The sequence below is a fragment of the Brachyistius frenatus genome, unplaced genomic scaffold (genome assembly GCF_029030835.1).
Source record: "Brachyistius frenatus isolate BFR_SWC_R1_liver_20210118 unplaced genomic scaffold, ASM2903083v1 Contig_61, whole genome shotgun sequence".
Lineage (NCBI taxonomy): Eukaryota > Metazoa > Chordata > Actinopteri > Embiotocidae > Brachyistius > Brachyistius frenatus.
The window spans coordinates 903,018-928,200 of NW_027210660.1; the positions used below are offsets into that span (position 1 = coordinate 903,018).

The window sequence follows — 25,183 nt, forward strand, 5'->3', positions numbered from 1 at the left end:
CATTTAGGCATTTCTACCCGGTTTATATATGTGAGAGAGAGAGAGAGAGACAAAGAGAGATAAAAATGAAAAGATCACAACACATGAGTCCCAAGATAAGATCAAATTCAAGAGGAAGACTACATATTTGGAGCAGAGAATAACAATGGCTGATGGTTGATGGACCCTCTGGTGGGTGTTGCTGCTGGGGGCAAAGCAGAACATCATACAATCAGTCTGAGAAAGGTCGGCGTATTGATCGGTGTGTATGATTCCTCTGTTATGTATCAAAAACATCTTTGCTCTTCCCAACACTTCTCGAAGAATGACCAGACGTGCACTGCTCTTTACAACAGTCCATCCTCAGAGAGCCGTCCTGCTCGTCACGCTGAGGCACCTTCATCTTTCAGCCGCAGAACCATCAGACGTATAGCTCTTTGTTACCACAAACCTGCCCTTTATTGAAGTTTTCAGGTTATTTTTCTTACTTGAGATGAACAGAAAGGAGATGTGTGTCTGATCATAACAATTCCACAAAAAGACGGGGAAAAAAAATCCTACATTTTTATCTTCCAGATTGAAACAATAAAACCCCTCATTGAATAAAGGATTACATTAAACCTTGATCTGTCTGGAGTTGATTCTTTATTAAACAGAGAGAACAGACACAGCCAAATATATCCATCTGATGAGACAGTCCTTTAATTACTGGTCTCATTTGCGACATGCTACTCACACTGTCTCTGTCTATGCCTGAAGGTGCGAGATATTTGCTTCGAGCTGCACTCTGAGATTGATGTGTTTCATATCAGGAAACACTCTCCTCTGCCTCAGCCTCAGTTGCATCCTACAAGCCCTGTGTCTATTGTAATATACTGCCACAGAGGAGTACACAGAGGTCACAGCCATGTGTGACTCGTGCATATGTAGGTGTGAATGTATATAGTGTGATCAGAAAGTAGTTGTTTGATTTACTTATTACTTTTGTCACATGCTGTGTTGATGGCCATGAGGTTCTGTAAAGCAACAGTCACATTTAATCATAGACTTTGTGCCCATATGTAAATATGGTCTTAAACATGCCCTCATGTCCATGCAGGGATCGACAATGTGCTTCTCATTCCATTTGCGGTCGATATCGGATGAGGATATGAGAGTCAGTATTGATTGTAATTTCCTGCGACGCCACGTTCCACTCTCTTGCTTTATCAGGAGACTAATTCTTATCAGCTACGCTGTCAGCCAACCAACAGTTCTGGCTGCTGCCCAGGACAACAACTAATGAATAAGAGAGGAATGAATAATCCAGTGAGGCATTTCTCCTCTGACAAACAGGTTGCCACAGGGATGATAATGATTGGTCTGGGATATTGGGTGTTGAGAAATGTGTATGTGTGTATATATGAGTGTCAAGTGCATCGGTACGGGCAGGTCGTTATGGCCGTATTTGCTTGCCTGTGTGCCTGCATGCTTTTTGGGTTTGTGTATGTAGCATGTGCTCCAGTGTGGGTATTTGTCTGCTTTGTGTGCATACACCAGTCAGGATTTTACTGGATTTAATGACTGGACATTTGGGACGAGAGCCATTTCTGCTCCTTGGGATTTGCTGTTTTTGACTAAAGTAGTCAAGCCCATGAAGCCAACATTCACCTTCCATCCTGACAGCAGGTGGACAGCCAATCAAGTGTTTATTTTTGCTGTTATGGTCGAGCTGGTATAATGATGTGCTGGCTGAGATGCATCAGGTCCCGGATACAAACTGAAGGTCTTAGTTTTCCTCTTCTTCTCTGATTCACACCTGTTGTGATGCAGTTTTCTGTCAACATTTTCTTCGGTGGGTTTCAATAGATCCTCTTTGTGGTGCTGTTTATCTCTCTGGCTCTTTGTATGTCCATTGCCCTCAACTCCTCTGTACCTTTATGTCATAGAGTCCCTCCTTTGTTCTTTTCTCTCCATCCTCTCATTTTCCTCATTTTAACTTGAAATTTAATCCATCATATTGTGTGCCGGGTTTAACGATGCTGTGTTAAAATCTGACTGACAACATGCCACCTTCTGAATAGACTATTGATGACCACTCTTTCCTGTATGTGTGCGCATACACTACTTTTCAACACAGTTTTATTTTTTTTACACCTTTCTTCTTGGTTGTTCTCGTGTGGTACAAAAATAAAACTGTCTTGTCTTCATCCAACTGTCACTTTTATCAAATGCCAGGCATAACCCCTCTGGTGTTTCCATATATTGTAAAAGTGAAACACTAAAAACACTTGGATAATGGTTTGGATTAAAATGATGACTTGAACTGTGATATTCATTAAAGTTACTCCTTTCTTAAAGTTATGCAACCTTTGTTGTCATGGCAACTGTAAACACAGTTCTAAAAAATTATCCTGACTCAGTTGGGAATGAGTGAGAAATAGTCGCCCTTATCCAAGTCCTGCAGCCAGTGTAATTCCACCTTTGTCATCATTGCAACAGAGGCACTTTTAAAAATCGAGCCCAACTCGAGGTTGGAAATGGGAAGTGAACACTAGTCTCCTGCACCTAAGTCTAAAACAGGAAGTGAACAAATTTCCTACGCTGAAGTCCACTGTTAGATCAAACTATCCACCAAAACCACTTCATATTTAATGGTTGGAAATACTGAGTTGGAAGGTTATGAACTGAACAGTCACTATAAACCCATTCGGTTATGAGAAAGAACCAAAAATAACTTGTGTAGGTGTACAATGAGTGTGCAGGGCCCTTAAACAAAGCTGAGCGGAGACTGTCCCTGTCAGCGATATGTGTGTGGTTGATAGTTTTGAGTTAAACTTTAGCTGATGTTTTGGATAATAATGTATCATTATATTTGTGTCATTCATCTTAACTGATTATCTGTGAGAAATTTCCATAGACCTAATTCAACATTTTGATCATTGCTTTCAGCTACTGAACTTGTCAAACTGTCAGTGACTTGTTACTTTCCGGTAGAGTGTAGAGGAAAGTGTTGAGCGCCCGTGTATCTCTATGTACACCACAGCTAAAAGTGTCAGTGTTCGCACCTCAGAGTGATGCTGTAGTTGTACTCATTGTGGGAAGGGCTGTGGTTAATAGACGGTTTCTACTCTTTGGCTTCTGAAAGGTGAACTAATTGTTTCCTCTCCCCCCACTGTGAGACCACGGTGACTATCCCCCCATGGTGACAGGGTAGGGAGCATGTAGGGAGGAGGCAGAAGGGCTTGTGCTTTATAAGAGCCAAGTCAAAACTTGAATGCTCGGACAGACAGAGAACTTCACTAATTGGAGAACCCAGGAACGTACAGACAACGCCTGCTGAGTGAATAAGACTGCTTTGAGTCTGTGCTCTGATTTTACTGCGAAAGACAACGACTGTAAAAAGTTTGTGCTGAAAGAGTCTACGCTCGACCACTGAAGTAGATAACCAAAGTGTCATTCTGAAGATGCAGCTCAGCCTGGTTTTTGCTCCTCTTCTCTGTTTCACCACATGGATGAGCTTGGTCCAAACAAGTGAGTACTACTGAGAAATAATATAAGTTTTTGTTTGAATGTGTGGTCTGAATATTTGTCAGGGTGAAATTAACTTAACCTGTCTTTGTGTGACCTTTTTAGCCCCCGGCCGTGTGAAAAGCTGTTGCGACCAGTGGTCCACAACGAGAATCCCAGTTCTACAAATTATGAACTATACCATTCAGTCTGAGGGCGCCTGTCCCATCACAGCCGTAGTGTAAGTTGTCTTGCAATTTTACACTGTATTGAATAAAGCTATATCTAAACTTTTAACAGATCTCCATATGTACTTCTACATGAATTACAAAGTAAAAAAAAAAAAAAAAAAAAAAAAAAACGTTTTTTTTTTTTCCTCTTTTACCTTCAGTGATATCCAATCATGTAAACAGTTTAGATTGTATTTGTCCAGGTTTTTAAATACAGTGTCTATCTAAGATTTCTAACACCACCAGAATAAAAGAGGGGTGAAGGAAATCTAATGATTCACACTGCTTTGAGTACTGGAACATATATATTTAATAGATTCAACAACAAGGTATCTTTCAAGAAAGTGTCTCAATTATTCTGAAGAATCCAAAAACCTAACTGTTGACACTTGTCTTTGAAAACAGTTAACAGAAAGAACTGTGGATTGTTCGGAGTAACGGGGACCCTGTCTGCAGAGAGATGCTGAAGTTGAAATTTTTATAATCCCAATTTTGTATTTATTGAACTTGGAAAATGTCAAAACCTGATTATGTACATATCTAGCTACCTCTAGAAGTCAGAGAGGACAGACAAATTTGGTCAATTTGATTGAACCCATCAGTAATTAATTTGAAACTGTTAAAAACTGCATTATGATGCCATTAACAACTCACATATCAATTGCAGGTTTAAGGCAGTGGCTGGAAAAACAATTTGTTCCAACCCTAACAGCGGCTGGGCAAGAAGAGCAATTTTGAAGGTGGACAAAGAGACAAAAGCGTTGCAAAAGAAGGGACAGAATGAAGAAGATGAAGAAGCGTCTGCAAGTGGCATGAAAACAACAGCGTCCACAGCATCAAAAAACGCACCTCGAAACAACAGGAGAAATGGAAAGAGACGACGAAGGCAGAGAAACAGGAGAAGGACAAAGGGGCAGACAAAATGTGCCTGAGGAATCACATGACAAATCAGAGTTACCACAGTCAGCAAACGTTACTTTATTTAATTGGACTTGTCCTGCTATATTGTATCAATACCTAAATCTGAAACAACATATATATCTGCAATTAAAGATATTGTAACCATACTTTATTGCCATAGTTGTGTGTATCCAAATTCATGTATTTGAAGCTTTCCTGCTGTCAACTGCCATTAAAGTACTTTTTAGCAAATTTTGTGTTTTTGTTGTAAACAAATGAAACAATCTGAATCAGAATTTTAGTAACTAATTGTGTTTACACATTATGCCAATAACAAATGAGCCAGAGGGAAACCCACAGAGACAAACTACGAAACGGCAATAACAATCTAGATATATGCAAACATCATAAATGCCGATGTTACACAGCAGGTGGGTAGGTTTATAAGAACATAAAATATAACAACATAGTCTGCTGGACAAAGAAATCTATCTTAACATGTCTAGATACAAATACAATTATTCTGTATAAACAGTCCTGCATTACTTGCGCAATAGTACCCCCATTTTTTGTACTGCTACAAAAGGTATTATGCACATAAATTATACGTGCAGTTATCAATACAGTAAAAGTTGAGTGAACTATCGTAACTTTGACTCCTACTCTTACTTAAACAAAGACCAGCCGCTCGGCAGCTTGACCCAACCTTACATCTGACTGATATCTGTCGAGGCTAAACTACCCTGACCAAAATAACATTGTTTCAGTAGGAATTTGTGAGTCTAAGCAAGTCTACATAGTCATCAGGTGGGCACGCACTTAATACCTGCTATATTGGGAATTATATGTATACTCAGCACAGCTCTCCAAAGCAAGCTATATTCACTTTTCGCTGCAATATCATCAGCTAATATCACAAGCCCAATGGATATTAGCTGTAAGTCACAACCAGCCAATGACATGTTAAGCCAGCGAGTATGTTCCTGTCCCCAGAAACATGCTGTTGAACCCCCCCTAGTAACAACCGGACAATAATAAGCACAAGCTTAATCATAAGCTACTGTTCTAACAGGAAACCAGCATCCTGCATGAGCTACTAAATACGTCAAATCAAACCTAAACCTTATCAAGGCATATAACTAATCTAACATTTTAACAGCAGCATTAGTTATATAATATATTTAATACATAATGAACACTATAGATTCTGGAGATTGCATGGTCATTTTACAGAAACCTGGCTGGTTTAACTGCTCATGAGTGTATCTGCTAGTTTGGAAAGACCAGGTTCTTTTGCACCGTAATTTTGGAAAGGCTTAGACATGTTATTGCCACCACGTATCAGGGTGTAAAAGGTTTGCAATGATCTTCCTTGTCCGTTTAGTAATGCACAAGTCGATCTGAGTAGGTCAAAGCAGACTGTCTATTACAGCCAGGCTTATTTTCTTGTTCTGTGCCTTATTCAGACTGTGATGGACGTGCAGAGAAAATACTCAGTGATTGCTGTCATAATTATGGTCATTTACCAATGAGGTATATTGGAAAATGCTAGATGCTATAGTTATTTATGTCCTTTGAAAATTATTAATTTGAGAGTCGATATTTCCCCTTTATACCACAACATTGGTTCAGCCTGTTCACTGTGACACACAAAAAAATATAGTTTTTAAGTGACATGAAACATCAGAGCCAGAAATACATTATACAAGTTGGACATGTAAAGTTCTGCCACTGTAAATGAAGTACTGTAAGATGTACAATTGAATAATATTTTGTATATATCACCTTCTGCTTTTTCTCTAATGGTTATTTGCTCATGGAAAACTGCTTTGTAAATTCATCAAATAAATACACATCATACATTTAAAACAGAAAATCTGGAGATCAGCGATGGCATGGTGAATGATGTGTTTACTATTTGTTTTGCTTTTCTGTTTCTGGGCTGTGTTTGGTTTTATTTGAAACTGTGGGGCTGCTGTACCATAATAACCACCACATCCTGAATGTTCTGTCGAGCAGGTTTGGGTATATGTGAATGTTAGTGCATGCTTGTGGAGGTCGAATTTAGCAGAAGAGTACTGTTCAACTGTTTCCTCTCTTCTAAGAAAAGGAAATACGACGAAATCTTTCAGTCACTCATGCAACACCCAACATGTATGACTAAAGTGTTAGCCACATACAACTCTGGGTGAAAACACAAGTTTTAATTAATTTTTACCCTGTCCGAGAGAACAACGCAATCAACGCAACTTATTAACGAATATCCCCTCTGTCTCCTTCTCCTGTGTCAGTGCAGTAGCGGTTGATCTCCGTCCTTCATGAGACACTCAGAGACCATAGGACAGAGATGTGCCTGCAAAGCACAGCAGAGACTCACACGCTGACCTGGGAAGAAACAGCTGCTCATACAGTGGGTACGGAAAGTATTCAGACCCCTTTAAATTTTTCACTCTTTGTTTCATTGCAGCCATTTGCTAAAATCAAAAAAGTTCATTTTATTTCTCATTAATGTACACTCAGCACCCCATCTTGACAGAAAAAAACTGAAATGTAGAAATTTGTGCAAATTTATTAAAAAAGAAAAACTGAAATATCACATGGTCATAAGTATTCAGACCCTTTGCTCAGTATTGAGTAGAAGCACCCTTTTGAGCTAGTACAGCCATGAGTCTTCTTGGGAATGATGCAACAAGCTTTTCACACCTGGATTTGGGGATCCTCTGCCATTCTTCCTTGCAGATCCTCTCCAGTTCCATCAGGTTGGATGGTGAACGTTGGTGGACAGCCATTTTCAGGTCTCTCCAGAGATGCTCAATTGGGTTTAGGTCAAGGCTCTGGCTGGGCCAGTCAAGGATAGTCACAGAGTTGTTCCGAAGCCACTCCTTTGTTATTTTAACTGTGTGCTTCGGGTCATTGTCTTGTTGGAAGGTGAACCTTCGGCCCAGTCTGAGGTCCAGAGCACTCTGGAAGAGGTTTTCTTCCAGGATATCTCTGTACTTGGCCGCATTCATCTTTCCTTCAATTGCAACCAGTCGTCCTGTCCCTGCAGCTGAAAAAAAACAACAACATAGCATGATGCTGTCACCACCATGTTTCACTTTTGGGATTGTATTGGGCAGGTGATGAGCAGTGCCTGGTTTTCTCCACACATACCGCTTAGAATTAACGGCAAAAAGTTCACTCTTGGTCTCATCAGACCAGAGAATCTTATTTCTCATAGTCTGGGAGTCCTTCATGTGTTTTTTGGCAAACTCTATGCGGGCTTTCATATGTCTTGCACTGAGGAGAGGCTTCCGTCGGGCCACTCTGCCATAAAGCCCCGACTGGTGGAGGGCTGCAGTGATAGTTGACTTTGTGGAACTTTCTCCCATCTCCCTACTGCATCTCTGGAGCTCAGCCACAGTGATCCTTGGGTTCTTCTTTACCTCTCTCACCAAGGCTCTTCTCCCACGATTGCTCAGTTTGGCTGGATGGCCAGGTCTAGGAAGAGCTCTGGTCGTCCCAAACTTCTTCCATTTAAGGATTATGGAGGCCACTGTGCTCTTAGGAACCTTGAGTGCTGCAGAAATTATTTTGTAACCTTGGCCAGATCTGTGCCTTGCCACAATTCTGTCTCTGAGCTCCTTGGACAGTTCCTTCGACCTCATGATTCTCATTTGCTCTGACATGCACTGTGAGCTGTAAGGTCTTATATAGACAGGTGTGTGCCTTTCCTAATCAAGTCCAATCAGTTTAATTAAACACAGCTGGACTCCAATGGAGGAGTAGAACCATCTCAAGGAGGATCAGAAGAAATGGACAGCATGTGAGTTAAATATGAGTGTCACAGCAAAGGGTCTGAATACTTATGACCATGTGATATTTCAGTTTTTCTTTTTTAATAAATTTTCACAAATTTCTACATTTCTGTTTTTTTCTGTCAAGATGGGGTGCTGAGTGTACATTAATGAGAAATAAAATGAACTTTTTTGATTTGAGCAAATGGCTGCAATGAAACAAAGAGTGAAAAATTTAAAGAGGTCTGAATACTTTCCGTACCCACTGTACATAAAAGAAGCTTAGTCACCTGGTTTGGATGGAGATCAGCTGTATGAATAAGGGATACTAAACATGAGTAGCTCTCAGACACTTTTATTTTGTCAAAGGGAAAAAAAAGGTTGGAGACCCCTGGTGTAAAGCATTCAAGTGAGGGTAATTTGTGGAAATGAACACTAATTTGTTCAGTAATGTAATTTTGATTGTGATTAAAAGTGAGTACAACGTAAGTAAGTTAAAGGAAGTGAGTTATGTTCACTTCAGTACTGTACTCTGTACTCCTAAGAGAGGCGTTTTGTGGTTAACCCATCAGGAAGAAAGTACGATCTCACACCGCTTGTCTCAGCTCCAATATCAGACTGAATTTAAGTCACTGGGGGACAGGAAGATATTTATTGGCATCTTCCTACCATTTTCTCACACACACACACACACACACACACACACACACACACACACACACACACACACACACACACACACACACACACACACACACACACACACACACACATTACATGTGACAGTTCCCAGCACACAAATCTGATGTGAATGATAATCCATTACTGTTATGATTGCAGCCGCATGTGAAGTACTTGAAGAAACACAACTCAAGGTAGAGCTTCGGAAGACTCACCATACAAAAAGTGCTCATTACAAAAAAATGATTTACATATATCTTCAAAGAGTTTGTCTAAACCTTAAACTATAAGTGATTTAGGGTTTACAGGAGTAAAGATATGCCATAACAAAAGTCTAAGCACCCACAGTTTTATGTTTCTAGGTATAACACCACACTTACAGTATCTTCACTTTTCTGTTTAATAACAGTTTAAGTTGTAATTTATCTTTGCATTGTAACACTTAACAGCTCGGTCATGAAAATGGCAACAATAGTGGGCCACTAATTTAGGCAAGGGGTAGGGAAAACCCATTACAATCTCTCCAGTCTCAGCGCCTCTAACTTCCCCCAGCTACAACACATTGAGACCGAGTGGTACTTTCTCTTTCAACCCACTAAATGAAGGGGTTTTTTTTATATGTATTTTTTTTTTTTTTTTTTTTACCACACTTCCTTGCGTTGCTGCTATCAAACAATGGAAACTGAAAGCCCCTAAAGCTTCCACCTGGTCATCTTGAAGCCCACCATGTCACACTATTACAATGAAAGGAAGGGAAACATGGTGGTCGTTAATGAATAGATGAAAATTATTCAACTCACTTCTCTGCGAATGACACATGGTCACGAGAACAGGCTTAGAGAAGACTTGATTAAAGAAGAGTTTGTGTTGGGGCTGACATTTTATTTAGTGGTTGCAAGTAAATGTCATGAGAGTGGTATGAAAAGGTTGTCATAGGGTTAGAGAGCAGCTCTGAGTGACACTGTGTCTATGTCTATTATTATGAATACACTATATTATATATATTATATTTAAATGTTTAATTTCAAAATATTCCTTATAGAAATATAGAAGGTGATACAGAAAACGGAAGTTTCCATCCATCACCTGTAGACACTGCATGCTATTGGACAAAATCACACACTCACCTTGTAAAAAACGCCCTGTACTCTCAAACATTACAGTAAAGTTGAATAAACACTCATCTCACCACAATTTAACATAATACGGGTTATAAATGAAAACCGCAAATTATGTAAAATAAATATTTAGTAGTATATGCATTCTGAATACAGTATTTTATTCAGTTATGCTGCATATATATTGCCCACCCCTTTATTGTTGTGGGCAGTGGTAAAAAAGAAAAGTACATTTATTCAAATACTGCACTCAACTTTTACTCTACTGCAGTTACAGCCGTAGTTAAAGTTACTTTAAAATGTTACATAAAACAAGTCATTCCTTGACCTGAGTCCTTCGTACGTAAAGAGGTTAAAACTAACTCCAGTTTATCAATGGTAAAATTCTAATTGTTCATGGATGCATGGTCGCTGATGAGCTAATAATTTGATATACAGTTGTATGGAAAAAAGCACTTTTACTTTTCTTACATTATGTAAAAAAAAATTGATCATGCCTACTTTTTAAATTCAGGAATTTTAAGTAGATAGTACTACTTTAATCCTTCAGTCTAGGACTCCTACTTTTCCCCTCAGAATGTCAACCGTCTCTGAGAAGAGCGCTGCTCGTAGATTCATGTTCCAATTTAAGTTTTTGTGTTGTTTTTTTTACAGAGATGCGATAAAGAGATGAGCAGAGGTGCTTCTAGATGCTAAGTTTGTAGCTTCTTCTATACACGCACCGTAGACAGAAATCTATTTTGAAACTTGTAATCACCAAAATAAAGCTTTACATCACCATTTTTATTAGCCATTTTCAATAGTACACAATCAAAGTAACATGTCATTTACAAATTTACATTCATACAAAAGAACAGATAAACTTCATGCAACTGAAACTTATAAATACAATACAGTAGATGTCATCTACTTCATAACAGTAAGGTAGTAGATAAGAAAATATTCAAAGTCTGTATAACTCAAATGGTGGAAGAAAAATAGAAAACTATGGCCTTTTAGTCTTATTTTGTGTGGCGGATTTTGCGTCTGTGGGATGAAATATGCTGTTGTTGCCAATTTTTTCCATCCAGATAGGCCATGCTGGTCTGTGTCCACAGTCTTAAAGGGTCAGAGCAGATTCTTTTGCCTTTCCATGTAGTGAATCTATTGAAAATTACAACAAAGCAACACAGTCAGGAACACACTGCAGCATTTCTCAAAAGAAGATGATTATTAAAAACTTTACAAATTCTGAAATAAGAAAGATAGTACTTAATTCTGAACCACAAGACTTACAAATAAAATATTGGATAGTTTCTCTTCTACTTACACCACTGCAGATAAAGGACATGACGATTCCTTGTAGTAACTCGTCAGCAGTTCGCGATGGATTCGAGTGTCTAAAATCTTGGGACAGCAACTTGAAATCCCACCTTTTAATAAAGACACAATATTCTCAATATTATCCTCATTATCATAAACAGACATGAAATAAAACTTAAATAAACTAAATGCTCATCTATTAAAACATTTATATCCGTCTTACCTTGAGCCGAGGCTGTGGACACCAGCATAGTTACAAGCACAAGCGAGATGAAGGTGAGACTTGTCATTGTGTGTCTGTAGCTAAAACAGATGTGATGTGCAGCCTGCACTGCAATGCCTTTTTAAGACCACCAACACAGTCAACCTTAATTTATGCTCCTTGCAATTTGAACATGCTGCACCCACATATACGCACACAAAGGAAAGTAGAGTATACTTCCTCCCACAGTAACTCACCACTGCGGTCCTCGTCTCTCCACTTACTCATCGATGGTGGTCTGACGGTGTCAATACATTTTCCATTGCAGGAGGATGTGGTGTTTGTATATACAATTATAGCATTTGCAATTCAAACTATTATATGAAAATATGCACTTGTAAAACCACCACATGTAATCTTCATGGTCAGTGAAAGTGATACTATTACGGCTTTACTAAAGGAATCAATGCACATTTGTTGGCAATTTTCTACAAGGTCAGGTTTCTTGGGAGCTTTTAGATTTCTTATTATTATCATAATAATGTGACAAAGCAGCAAATAACATTTCTGAGTTGATGAGTAGAAACTATTTATTCAGGTTTGATACGAGACTAAATGAATCCACTGATAACTTTTAGGCCTCAATACAACCTGGAAAAAGTAATAGATCTTAAAACAAGGCTCACAATAGGAAAACCGTAACTGTCGATGTCATGGTGAATTCCTACGATACACAACTATTGTATGTCTCACTTTCTAACACAGAGGCTTGTAGGTTTTTGAGGTGAACGTTTGCCGATGCTACTGCCGGCTCTGCAACCAGTGTGGTTGCATGCAGAGACCAAACAAATGTCCGTGTGTTGATCTCGTAGCATTTGCAGGTATATGTGAGGTTAAATGCACATGCATACTGTTCTGTTCCACTAAAACTCACTTGGTTTGTAGCCAACTATTCTTTTGTGCAAGTCTAGAAGAGCGTGCAGTGGGGACATTTCAGATTTCAAGTCAGATAAGAGTCATCATGTGGTAAATACATTGCTTGCACCATCTTGAAAATCCCCTTTAGGCCACAACATTGGAAGTGACACCGATCTTCATTACTTTATCATAGAAAAAAGGCTGTAAGGAAGGCCATCATGGTAAACTTCCACAACAACCACTGCTTATACCAAAGTATGAAGATAGACATCATAAAATGTGGGTATGTAAACTCCAAATTTTGTACAAGGATTGGTTCTTTCATGTTTGATTGGTGCAGTTTTCCTGTACGTCCAACAGATGGTGGTAGCATATCCAAATGAAGAAGGAGGAAATGTCAAATGGTGGAAAGGAAATGAGCAGTGGTCAAGGTGGAGGCAAGTTTGCCAACATATTTAAAGTTTTACTCAAAGTTTCCTGGGTTCTATGATTATCTGCTTCATGAGAAGATATTTAGAGGATCGAAATGTGTCACAAAGAATTATATAGTGAGTGTCTTTTCTATGCTAATGTTAGCTTGACAAAATTTTAGCGAGCTCAGTAAAGTTAAGTCTAAAGGCAGGAGCTGAAATATGCCATCTGATGTGACAAAATCTTTTAAATTTTAAAAGATTGAAATGTGATTTTTTTTTTGGCAGAAAATAGTTTTTACTGGCCTGTTAGTTTAATAAAGGCCGCGGTTTACACTGGAGGAGTTGTGCTGCATTTAAACTAGAAATAAAAACAATAGAGCACGTTGCAATTTTGTACACCAAAAGTCAAATTGACGTTGGCTACTGTATATTGTGTAATAAAAAGGCTTATTTTTTTTCATGATCAAACTCTGTTAAAGTCCGACAGATGCCAACTAACACTGCATGATGGAGGAACCGAAGTATCATCCCAGGATTTGAATTTTACAGGTAAGCTTTTAAAAACTGGATGTGGTGCTGAAAATAACCGACAGTTTTATTTATCTTTTTATCTACAAAGCCATTTGCTCAAAGTTGCCATCTTATCATGCTGCTCTGACAGTCTGGCCCGTACTTAACATGCTCCAGTGACTATTTGATGCCTCGGGAACCCCGTGCCAGACCTGAGATAGGAAACAGTCTGCAATGTTGTGGATGTTTTTATTGGACTTTGATAGTTGTAACCCAGACAATCAACAAACGTGTACCTTGGTCCACCAGTATTTCACTACCCACAAACATGTGCCCTTATTTGTGTTGTGTAATGCATATCCACAGAAATACAGTGATTTGCAAATACACATAACTTATTCTGTAAATATTGACATTTGTTGATCCATTAGCACGAGTAAAACAAGTCATGCACATTTGTGGATTGCGTCTTGTCCGTTTGTGGGTCCACTGGACATTTGTGACTTCCCTCCAATTTATTTGGGTAATTTGTTAAATTTGTATCCCAGGCATCTGCAGATTGGGATCCTCAAAGGTGAGATGCAATTATTACCCACACAGGCAGGTTTTGACATATCCTCACACGAGCTGACGGAACCAGTGTGCTAAAAACAGTTGTCATTCTGGATCAGCTTCATCCCTGTCATCATCAGGTGAGTGTGCTGTGCTTGCATATTTGCTGGCATTAACTATAGTTTGCGAACTTTGTGTTATCTGTGGTAGTTGTGGTAGACGTTAGATTGGTTTGTGCAGGTGCAGACAGACTTTGTATGTACTTTCTGTTCCTGCATGAATAGCAGCAGCAGATGCTGACAACTGCACTGTTAATGTTAGCGTGCGCTGGGGGTGAGGGTATGAAGCAATGTGTCCAAATATGAATCGTTATGCTTCGGATATTATTAGGGGTGTCGCAGTTTAATAAAGTTTACTAATATTAACAATAACCGTGATACTTAAAAAATGTAATATTGATGTTGTGTGAATTAATCATTCAATCTGTCACCAGAATATATATCTAATATATCTAATTAACACTCAAGCAGAGAAGTTGGCAGTATTACTTCCTTATGTCGGTTGCCATGCAATGTGGTTCTAACATGGGAGGAGCCTCTATGAAACATAGCCCCCTGCGATCAACGATCCAATTAAATTGAGCTAAATAATCTTTATACAGAGTGTGGACTGGTGCCATGTTCATACCCAGATGAATCAGATGACATCTGCAGAGTTGCTCACGCCTGACATGATTAACATACATATATATCCTTCCTTCCTATCTTGGGCACCTATGTTTTTGTGTCTTAGCTTATTTTATTTATCTTTGTTTACCTTTAGTGAAATGTTCAAAAACTGCATATTTTATTTAAAAAAAATTATTTCTATCCATCACTGACACCTATTGAATGTAGTTGCTTTATCCTCAAAAGTTAAGTAGGAAGAAGGCATTCTAGGAAATTCACAAGGTGGGAAAGTGGTATATGGTTTTAGTAATAACAATCACCAAGAATTTGAATGCAGCCACAGATGGATTTGTTTAGGTTGATGACCTCAGGCTTAAAAATAATCAGGTTGATGACCTCAGGCTTAAAAATAATCATTCACCAGTTGAATATAAAATTTAATTAATCAGTGCAAGTAGTTAATTATTAATAGCAAATCTTAACCACTGCTTTATCATATTGGTCATAGAGTAATTGACTGTTTTGAGAGTCAAGAACAGGTAATGTGTTTTGAGAGAATTCAACAATTTGTTGGTTACATTTTTTTTTGTATTTTCAGTCATTTGTATTTTATTTTTTTTACAGTTTTATTGGCATACCAGAGAAAAAGAAATTATTAAATTAAAATAATTAAGTGCATCTCTAGTTCACATGTACAATAACAGCACATACAGAAAGTTGGTGGTTGACTTTTATACACGACTCAAACTATGGAAATTACTTTGAAACTGTTATATGATATTGCCATAATGCAAGGCAGGAGAAGAATTATTACTCAATAAAAACTAATTCTGGTTAAAATGAGATAAAGTGAGATCAAATATTTCCCCTCAGCTGTAATGTCCCTGTAAAAGTTCTCTTATAGTCAGTAAGGACTGATGAAGATTTCCTTCGGTCGCTTTTAAAATGACAATGTGAGTGGAAATTTTTAGATGGGTCCATTAGTTTTAATTGATTCTATCCTTTTCCCTCCTCACTGACCGTCTGTTACTGCATGACTCAGGAATAATAACTGACATTTTCCTTAGTTGTGCCACAAAGTGCTAAGGTCTGCAGTGCAATGACTCACTTTGAAATTGTTCCAAGTATTGTACTACATTGTCTGATCATTTTGGGGCAAGTTGGAGCCCATAAAGATAATGACACGAGAGAAGCCATGGTACAATGTATAGCTGTCTGGATTGTTGAATTTAATAAATCCTAACACACTTACACCTAGAATCAGGAAATGCTAACTGCAGTCATTTTGTGTGTTAAATTAAGGGACATCAAATAAAAAACTTGTGAATGAGATGCAAAAAAAGGAGAACTTTTCTTTTTTTACTCTCAAATCCGAAAGTGGAAAGCGTGTTTTGCAATAAGATCCTCATTTTAGTGAAGCGAATCACACTGTTCATGCTTCCATCCTTATTCTGAGTCATCATTTCTGCTTTTCTATTACGATTTTACTGTAAGGCTTCATTGAAAAACTCCACTAAATTCGTGTCTGTATAATTCAGTCTCATCAGACACTGCTGTCAACACATGCTGACTAGTTTTTCAGATTAGTAGAACATTGAACATTAGGTCATGAAATATGATGACTTTGTGGAAGCATATTTGTCTTCCTTTCACTGCAGATTTGATTCTGAGTCTGATTGCCTATAATGATCGTCCTTCATATCAGAAAGGACATTTATTGCAAACAAACAGCCTTAAAATAATACTCGTGTGACAATGCAACATCTGAAATGACAGCTTGGTGAGATTTAATAAAGTGCTATGAGGATGTGCAGAGTAGGAGCCGGTCCCAACTTTCTGTATATTTGAGGGGATCAGAGATTGTTGATTTTTTTTTTTGCAGTGACAATGGTTTCCTCAGCATTTGAGATTTATAGATGTAAAACAATTTTGCAGCATAATATATTACTCCCTAATTGTGCTTTTATGTTTCAGCAAATGTTTTCCCTCCACCATACTCATCTTTTCTGCAAAATGAACAAGATACAAATGATTTAACCTTTAGGCCTCATGGTAATGTCTGTTATGTGAGAAAACTAAAACCCTAGTGTACATGCTGAAACTATACACTATGCATATACTGTACAGTTTTTGTGTTCTTATATTTCTTACAATCCCTGCACACAGTGAGATTCTGGGCTGTCTGTGCATTTCATTGTTTTGTTGCATTCACTAAATATAAGAGCAGCACAGATGGATTACGTGACCTAATGGATTGCTTCTGCTCCCTCGCTGTTTCTTTTTACATTGTAATGCTACAATTCTCAAGGCATTCATTGCACAATGTGACATGTCTCGATGTCGTATCAATATTAAAAACAGGAATTTATCAGACCCATCTGGAACATGGTGACATACAGTAAACTCACACAATCAAAGTGCCTTTAGTTATCAGTGGATCGTATCAACCGGATCTTTTTTTTTTTACAGCAGACACTCTTATAACATCTGAAAGCTTCTGCAAAAGAAAGACAAAGACGATAATGCAGCCTTGTCTTTCTCGGGAAATGACACTGGAAATGCAATGACAAGTTCTGCTTTTTTGGTAAGCTATTTTTGAGTTGATTTCTCAGAGACATGATATCGTAACTCAGAAATGCAATCCATGCATTATTAACATTTTTGTGTAATTTATTTTTTGTGAATAAACTCAGTTGTTTCTTCAACATGCAGAAAAATATGACAGAAGCCATCGTCACAGTCTTTTATAATTCACTGAAAATATGAAATTATATGAGTGGAGGCCTGTGATCACTCTTGCATTTCAAATTTGTCTTCCAGTATAGGGGGATATTTGTTTAAATTTCTATTTCCATTTATGACACAACATCAACATGGGTTTATCACTGCAGCTTAACTCTGGTACACAACCAGATATTACCAATTATCATTCCTTGAACATAATGTTTATAATGATTGCATTTGCTTCAAAGTAGATGTATGTGTTAATGTTGCAAATTAAAATCAACACTACAGGCTTTTCAAAAGTCTTGGCCACTATCCCGGTGACTAGCGGATCTAAATGCAAACTCTTCAGTCCAACACCTGCTTAAATTTGCAGGTGTATTTGCAACCTCAAGTGGACCTTGCAGTCCACTTGAAGGCAGCTTGACAACGTCACGGCTTTGGCCATGTGATGACAAAAAACTTGTGCTTCAAGTGGACAAGGGTTAGGGTAAAATGAGCATATGGTCTGTGACTTATGTCTTCCACCACCCCTCCAGCCTCCCTATGAGGACTTGACAGCCTTGTTGCCTCATCTCAGTGGCTCCGTTGAGTGACGTTCCTCACGTTACCTTTTTTGCCGTGATATTGAGTTGGTAATTTTTTTTTTTTTTAGGTGTAAAACCATCCTGCACTGGCAATGGATGCCAGGTTGCGGTGACATTTGGGCTGAAATTGTATGTAGTGTGTGGTTTTTCCGTGTAGTTATTTTTGCATAGATGATCTGGCAACTTGGGTATCGCTAGACAAACATACCAAACTTGTAGATCTGTGTATGACGATTATTCAAAGTGTGAAGGCAATGCAAATTACCCCTGACAGAGACAACCAGCCAGTAGACAGCCTTAAAATTTGGGAGAAAACCCTAATAAAATAGGAGTGTTGACAGATATTCCATACCTCGAGCTTCAGCAATAAGACAGGTCATTTAAAAAAATATAGATCTTTAGTATGTTGCATTAAAGCAAAATACAAACAAAAATAAAAGCTAGGCAGAGCAAATTAATTTCTTCCTACAGCCAACTAATGTCTTGAGGACAAAACTGACAGCAAAGACCAGATTTATGCTTATTTATTAGCAGTTGTGTTGCATTTTTGTAATAAACTGTTAAAATGTAAGTGAAAACTAAACACTGTGCAGTAAATCAGACTCTCATTGAGGGTTATATTCCTACTTCTGTTTTTTTAACCTTTGGTGAAATCGTAAAGGCCTCATTGAACAAGTTAAGACTTGTAACTGCAGTGAAAAAGCATGCAAGGACAATTGACCATATTTGTGTGGAGAATGCTGAGAAATCTGTGGTTTGTGGTGGAAAGCCTTAGAATCTTCTTCCTTCCCCTTTGCCTCTCCTTGTAATGACCATGACCGTCATCACCCGGGAAAGAGGCGGGATAGAGAGTTAGATGACACATTGGGCAGAGTGATCAGCACATGATGTGCATTATTGCTGAAATCAGCAGGATTTATACCTAAATGCAATCACTTAATGTCAAACTATTAGATAGAGATTATATAGCTTGCTAGTCATGTTAAAAAAATTAAAAAAAATTACTGTCACAAGTCGTTCTCTGTTGTTACTTACTCTGTTGGAGGTAATGGAAGGCTGGAGTGTATTCCAGCAGCCACAACATACAGACAGATAAAACATTTACAGTCATTGACACACATAAGACTGCATGTCTTTTAACTACAGGCAAACATCACACTAAATACAATAATATGACTATAAGAATATTACAAATAGGCCACTAACTTGCTTTACTTGACTATCAGTAGATTACAGCAGGTGTGTTAGTTTGTTAGTATGGTTTGCAAGCATGTTTTATGTATTTCTCTTTAACTTTCACGTTACCTGTTATGCGTAATGGTGATAAAATAATGGAAAAAGCAATGAAAGATAGTCCTAAAAAATGAATACACCATGGCACACAGTCTGTGTCAATATCATGATGAAATCAAAAAAGGGAAATGGGAGTCTGCAGAGTTGTCCACCCAAGTGTGTCCTTTCCGCCACCCTGATACACACACTGCAGAAACCCAAAGACATAATTCATCCGGTTAGTTTGGCCTGGTTCCTCTTTTCATGCGATAAAACCTGGAGGTCTGGTCCAAGGAGATCAGTCATCTCCAGTTGCCAGATCCACCGGTCAGCGTCCGCAGAGAACCTCCAGAGCATCTCACGCAGTCACCATGCAGCTGTGCATCAAAAGATTGGCATGCCTGGCCCTCCTCGCCACGGTTCTGGTAACGGCAGCAACGGCCTCTGGTAGGTTTCCAGTCCGAGATTGTTCACTATATTATAGTTCTAACCTGCTGTGTACACATTCAGCTTCATCATTACCTTTATAAATGTACTCTGTCATGGCCATTTGAACTGGTTAAATTCTGAAGAAAATGTAAAGACAAAAAATCCTTGTTTTGTTTCATGTAAAACAGAAACAAAGGTAACCAGGTGCTGCACTGAGATCAGCATCAAAACCATCAATGCAACTATCATTGGCTACAGGATCCAGAGGAAGAACCTGCACTGCGTCCGTGCTGTCATGTAAGAATCATCTCCTCATTTTTTAAAAGACAGTGAAGATTGGGCCTTTTATCTTGTTACAGTTTTAATAGCCTACCATTGAATAATACGGTCTTACATAAAAAATGGATCAAAGATTGTAAGTAACTTTCTTCTCTTCACCCAGATTTGAGACCACAGATGGAGAATTCTGCAGCCACTGGAAACAGGACTGGGTGTTCGAGAAGATCAAAGAGCTGGAGTGAGTAGCATCCTGTCCTCTCAGTCAATCTTTGATATTGTGTATTTATACGAGTTGGTTTCTTTGAAGTCGATTTATCATGTCTGTGTGTTTCGAAAGGGTAGCACAAGCTCATATTTTAACCATTATTTCCATGTCTATGTGTTTTACAGGCAGGTCCGCAGAGCAAAGAAAATTACTCCTGCCACTACAACCTCCAGCCCATAGAAAGCACTCCTGCTCATCATGAATACCTACAGACAAGCGTCTTTAATTAATTTAAAATAACTTAAAAATGCCTTTTAATGTCGTCAGTATTTAATATTTATAACTGGCAGTATTTATTTGTCCGATGTCTTTTTCTTTATATTTTCCTGCTAATGATATTTGTTCAGTTGAAATAAGCCTTAACAGATACACAAGATACAAAATGTAACCATAATGTGCAGCAAAGTTTACTGCAGTTGAGAGTTGTCTGGTGTTTGCTATAAATAAAATATATAGTCTAATCATATATCCACACTTGTTGTTGTTATTGTTATTAGTTGATATTGAAAGGTGTAGTTGATTAATTGATCATAAAATGTGATCCGGTCTTAGCTTACTATCAAGGATATGTGCAAATACCTTAAAAACAATTATAATCTTTCTTGTCTTTATTGAACATACCCATTAAACATTGAAAGTGCTGGTGGAAAAAGGAAGAAGGAATTTCGCATCCTTCTTCCTCACAGAGCAGCTTCAACGCAGCCATATTCTTTGGTTGTGAACAGCTGTCTTGAAGTCACAACGGTAACCTCTTCCACCCTCGAGGTCCCTGCACCGCGTGACGAGGCATATCTGCTATAATCTCGCTATTTTTCAAAAGTTGGCAAGCGTGGCACATTGATAAAGAGTCTGCCCTGTACTACTTTGACTGACATGGATGCAGCAGTTGTTGTTCCTCATTTCTGTCACATCAGATTTGGGAGAGTTGCAGTTGAGAATTTTAAGAACATGTTCAATCACATGAAGGTCACTTACTAATTGTTAAAAGACTTTTATTTACTCTCTGATTCGTAGTTTTGATTAAGTGGTAATAAAAATAAGATTTTTCAGACCTCAACCCAAAACGTATTGTATTTCAAAACTAGGATCTCGTATCCATAAAGCACAAGGTTGTTCATTTTGCCTCACAATTTACAGCTGTTGCTGACTAAATTTGGGACGTTTTTTCAGGTGGAAATAAAAAAAAAATCAGAAAAAATCCCTAGGTCTTACTGAGTTAAGCTCTGAGCTCTGCGCTCAAAAAAAAAAAAAAAAAAAAAAAAATTCAGTTTGAAGTTGTTTTGTGGTAAATTTACTTTTGTGTTTAGGATCATTGTCCTTCTGCATCTCCCAACTTCTACTGAGTTTAAGCCATTTTGAAGATATTTTGATAAACTTGGGAATTCATTTTTCCATCAATAATGGCACGCTGTCAAGGTTCAGAGGCAATGTAGCCCTGCAGCCTGATGCTCCCTCCTTCCTGCTTCACCTGTGGGACATCATTTTTCATGTTTCTATGTGTTCTTCCCACACAAGCCAACCTTACTTTTATAAGTCCACAAAACCAACTTCCCAGTTGTGTTGTGGAGTTTCAAGGTGCTGTTTGGCAAACTTCAGGTGCATATTGATGGTTTTTTTTGGAGAGCTGCTACTTCTGCATGCAGCGTGGTCCCTATGCAATCATGTACCTTGAGTTGTGTCTGCTAGACTCTTGAACACAAAACATGTTCACCAACTTCAAATAAGCCCCGAGTTGTATACCTGTGGACTGATAAGTTTGTAAACTCCTTGAGATTACTTTGTAACCTTTTGCAGCTTTGAGTGATTCAGTAATATTTGATTATAAGTCCTCTGAAAAAAAAAAAAAATCTCTTTTTTGTCGAGGCATGGTTTGCATCTGCAGATACTTTTTTGTGGATAGCAAACTCAAATTGATTGTGTTTTTTCAAAGTCAAGTCAAAACCACGTCTCCTAGATGTAGATAACTCCAAAGTATTTACCTTCTTCTGTTGGCCAGGGAGCCCTTACCCTCAGGATCTCGTGATTTAGCTGACAGTCTGTTTTTTTTTTTTTTTATAGATTCATTCCGCCATCTAGTGGATATTTGAAATGGCTGCAGTACGCTTTCAATGAAAAGAGTGTGCCACTGAGGGAGTCACCTTCCCTGACTGGACCGCCCAAGCCCATGGGGTATTGATCTGAAATAGCTCATGAAACTGCCTCCCTGTCAGTCATGTCAAACATTTGCATGTGATCAGCGGTCAGGACGGCTCATCAGAGAGTTTTCAGACACCTTCCTGCAGATATGCTGGCAGCATCCTTTTCTAAGTACACCAGACACTTATATAATGCCACTAAAATATATATACCATCTGGAGCCTACTAATTTTACACAATTTATGGGCCTTGTCATCTATTGTTTGGAAATATCCTTTAATTATGTATGGGAGTTTCCAATCCAGAATCAGGCTATTATATGTGTCTTGAAAATATATTATGACATTGGTTAGTGTTAATTTCTCTGAAATCACTGTTACAAATTAATTTCAATGAAAGTTACATGTTCAAATTTTAGTGAGGCCGTGTTGTAGTTTAATTTAATAAACGTGGACAACATTGTTGGAGTACTCTGAAATAAATTCATTTATTGATGAGAACTGTGATTGGCATATGTTAGTACATTAGCTTCATTAAGCAGCAGATTCATAGCAGGGAATGAAAAGGCATAATCCCAAAAACATAACAAAAACATACGCAAACATTTTCTAAGTGGCTGAGCAATTAATCTGCAGCACTTGTCTCACAGCTGCTTTCTTTAGGTTGCCCTGAAGCTTTGATACTGGAGTGTTAAGGCTGAGGCTGTGGAAGTACAATGCATAAAATAAAAGCAAAGGTAATCAGTATGTTGTTACTTTTTAAGAGATAATATCTTCAACATAACTGGATCACAGGTGCAGTTTCTCTATTCCTTTAAACTTGTAATTCTGTAACATAAACTCTCCAGCTGCAAATCTCTGAGGCAACCACTTGGGTTTTGCTAATAGAAACTGTCAGTATTGTTTGGGAAGGCCTCTGTTGTTGCAAAGACAGATCTGCTCCCATCACGAACTGAAAGGGTTCCAGGTTTTCTGATTGGAGTCTCACGTGCAGCTGAGGTGCCCTTGGACATCTTCTTCAGCTTTAAACTGGAAAATAAATTGTTATTACTCTGTTCATACATACACATTAGGCTTATTGTGATTTTTTTTTTTTTTTTTTAAGGTCCATATCTAAACTGAACCTATTTTAAAATCAGTCTGCATCTCTTACCTGAGTAATTCCAGAGTTCTCCTCACCCACTTATCCTTCCGAGTCGCGCATACTTCTATGTTCTTAACCGTGTAGAAACTTTAATAGTGAAACACATTAACAGACACATGAACAGCACTTTATAGTATGATAGTTATTGCATGGTTGTGTGGTGCAATCTTTTGATAATACCAGTGTATACCAGAATTTCAAAAACTAATACTAATACAAAGACTTTTATTTTTTATTTATTTTTTTATTTTTTTTATTTTTTGGTAACATACTTTGAGGAACGTAAACATTAAAAAAAAAATAAATAAATAAAATTTAAAAATTTAAAAAAAAATCTATTCATCAAAATAAGTAAAGTTTCTCAAATGCATGTGATTTATTTTGTGGTAACCAAACCCAGCCTTACAGTAATTAAAGATCAAATACATTTGACGACTTAAATCATAAATGTGAATATCTGACTTTTAAAAAGTGAGAAGGGCCAAGACTAAAAAAAAGTAAGAACCTTACTGAGTTCTTCAGAGCAAGGTTTTCTAAAATTGATACTATTTGATATATGGTGCTATGAACACGTTTCAGTCAACACCTGCAACACTATTGAGGTTTGATGCCCAACCTTTTTTGTGTGTGATTGGATTTGTTCAGTTGAGAACAAATATTTGGATTTATTTAGATAATTAGCAGACTAAACAGCTGCCTGTTTAGAATAATGAAAATAAAACTGTTTAAAAAGCTGTTTAAAACTGTAAAAAATATATAAAATTATTTTTATGGTGGCAGATTTTGCAGGAACAACATTAGTTCTGCTTTCCATAATTACCCGTGTCTTTTCAATATTTTGGAATAAATCCAATGCAGCTAGTTAGTCTTTAGCAACACCCTTGTAAGGGTTTAGCATACTATGACCCTCATATTAAAATATCATATTGATAAATTCTGATTGGGCAGACAGAGTTGGATTACATGGAGGAGAGAGTCTTACATGATCGCCTCGATGCGGCAGTTTTCCTTGATGGTTTGTTCTATGTAGCCCATTATGTGCTGGAAGGGCACAGGCCTCCTGCTGTATCTTGAACAACAGTCTCTGCTCACTTGGGAACCCACTGAAGACACAAAGACACCACATCATTAACTGATCAATTCAGCTTTGAGTCCTAATATCAGATCTATTATCTTTGAACCTGGTTGAGCAGTTGAAAGTAATGAAACAAACTTACGGACAGTTGGCGCAGGATTGAGTATGCCCAGTACAAAGAAGAGGAGAATGGTCGTCACGGCGATCAAACCTCTGGAAGTCATGTTGACAATGCAAATAACCAACAGAGAACTTACTGAATGCAAAACCTCTGCATGTGTGTTTATATATGCGTATCCCACTGCCAATGTTTTTTGTAACCTGTGGGTCCTAAATTGAGGACAGGAAGCCCAGTGTTGCACCATGGCAACCGAAGCTGCAAACTTTGCACTTCGATTTCGAATTAAACCTCTATACTGTGCCAGATTTGTGTATGTGGTGATGTGAGAGTTTCACCATGGAACACAACATTTTGCCTTTATCGTGCTTTATGTAGTGTTATAGTGTTGACTAAAATGACTGTGATAACCATTGT

At 38.0% G+C, this 25,183-nt stretch overlaps 2 protein-coding genes across 2 annotated transcripts; one reads left to right on the plus strand and one right to left on the minus strand.

The window, feature by feature from the left end:
• Nucleotides 1-3,164: 3,164 nt before the first annotated feature.
• LOC138625294 (C-C motif chemokine 2-like) lies at nucleotides 3,165-4,824 on the plus strand. The gene is made up of 3 exons (XM_069706116.1): nucleotides 3,165-3,492; nucleotides 3,595-3,709; nucleotides 4,366-4,824. Exons 1-3 carry the CDS (start codon nucleotides 3,426-3,428, stop codon nucleotides 4,628-4,630), a joined length of 447 nt encoding a protein of 148 aa, XP_069562217.1. The 5' UTR covers nucleotides 3,165-3,425; the 3' UTR covers nucleotides 4,631-4,824.
• Nucleotides 4,825-22,906: 18,082 nt separating this feature from the next.
• Nucleotides 22,907-24,885, minus strand: LOC138625383 (C-C motif chemokine 19-like). The gene is made up of 4 exons (XM_069706269.1): nucleotides 24,791-24,885; nucleotides 24,556-24,676; nucleotides 23,583-23,660; nucleotides 22,907-23,458 (listed from the first exon to the last, which is right to left on the minus strand). The coding sequence occupies exons 1-4, from the start codon at nucleotides 24,870-24,872 to the stop codon at nucleotides 23,311-23,313; spliced, it is 429 nt and encodes a 142-aa protein (XP_069562370.1). The 5' UTR covers nucleotides 24,873-24,885; the 3' UTR covers nucleotides 22,907-23,310.
• Nucleotides 24,886-25,183: the final 298 nt, after the last annotated feature.

Bases quoted from the DNA above. Each gene is read 5' to 3' on its own strand.
- LOC138625294 (XM_069706116.1), top strand. From the start codon at position 3,426: ATGCAGCTCAGCCTGGTTTTTGCTCCTCTTCTCTGTTTCACCACATGG. The intron at 3,493-3,594 runs GTGAGTACTACT...TGACCTTTTTAG, and splicing joins GATGAGCTTGGTCCAAACAA to CCCCCGGCCGTGTGAAAAGC. The intron at 3,710-4,365 runs GTAAGTTGTCTT...TATCAATTGCAG, and splicing joins TGTCCCATCACAGCCGTAGT to GTTTAAGGCAGTGGCTGGAA.
- LOC138625383 (XM_069706269.1), bottom strand. From the start codon at position 24,872: ATGACTTCCAGAGGTTTGATCGCCGTGACGACCATTCTCCTCTTCTTT. The intron at 24,677-24,790 runs GTAAGTTTGTTT...TTGTGTCTTCAG, and splicing joins CAATCCTGCGCCAACTGTCC to TGGGTTCCCAAGTGAGCAGA. The intron at 23,661-24,555 runs GTAAGACTCTCT...TCACTATTAAAG, and splicing joins TGCCGCATCGAGGCGATCAT to TTTCTACACGGTTAAGAACA.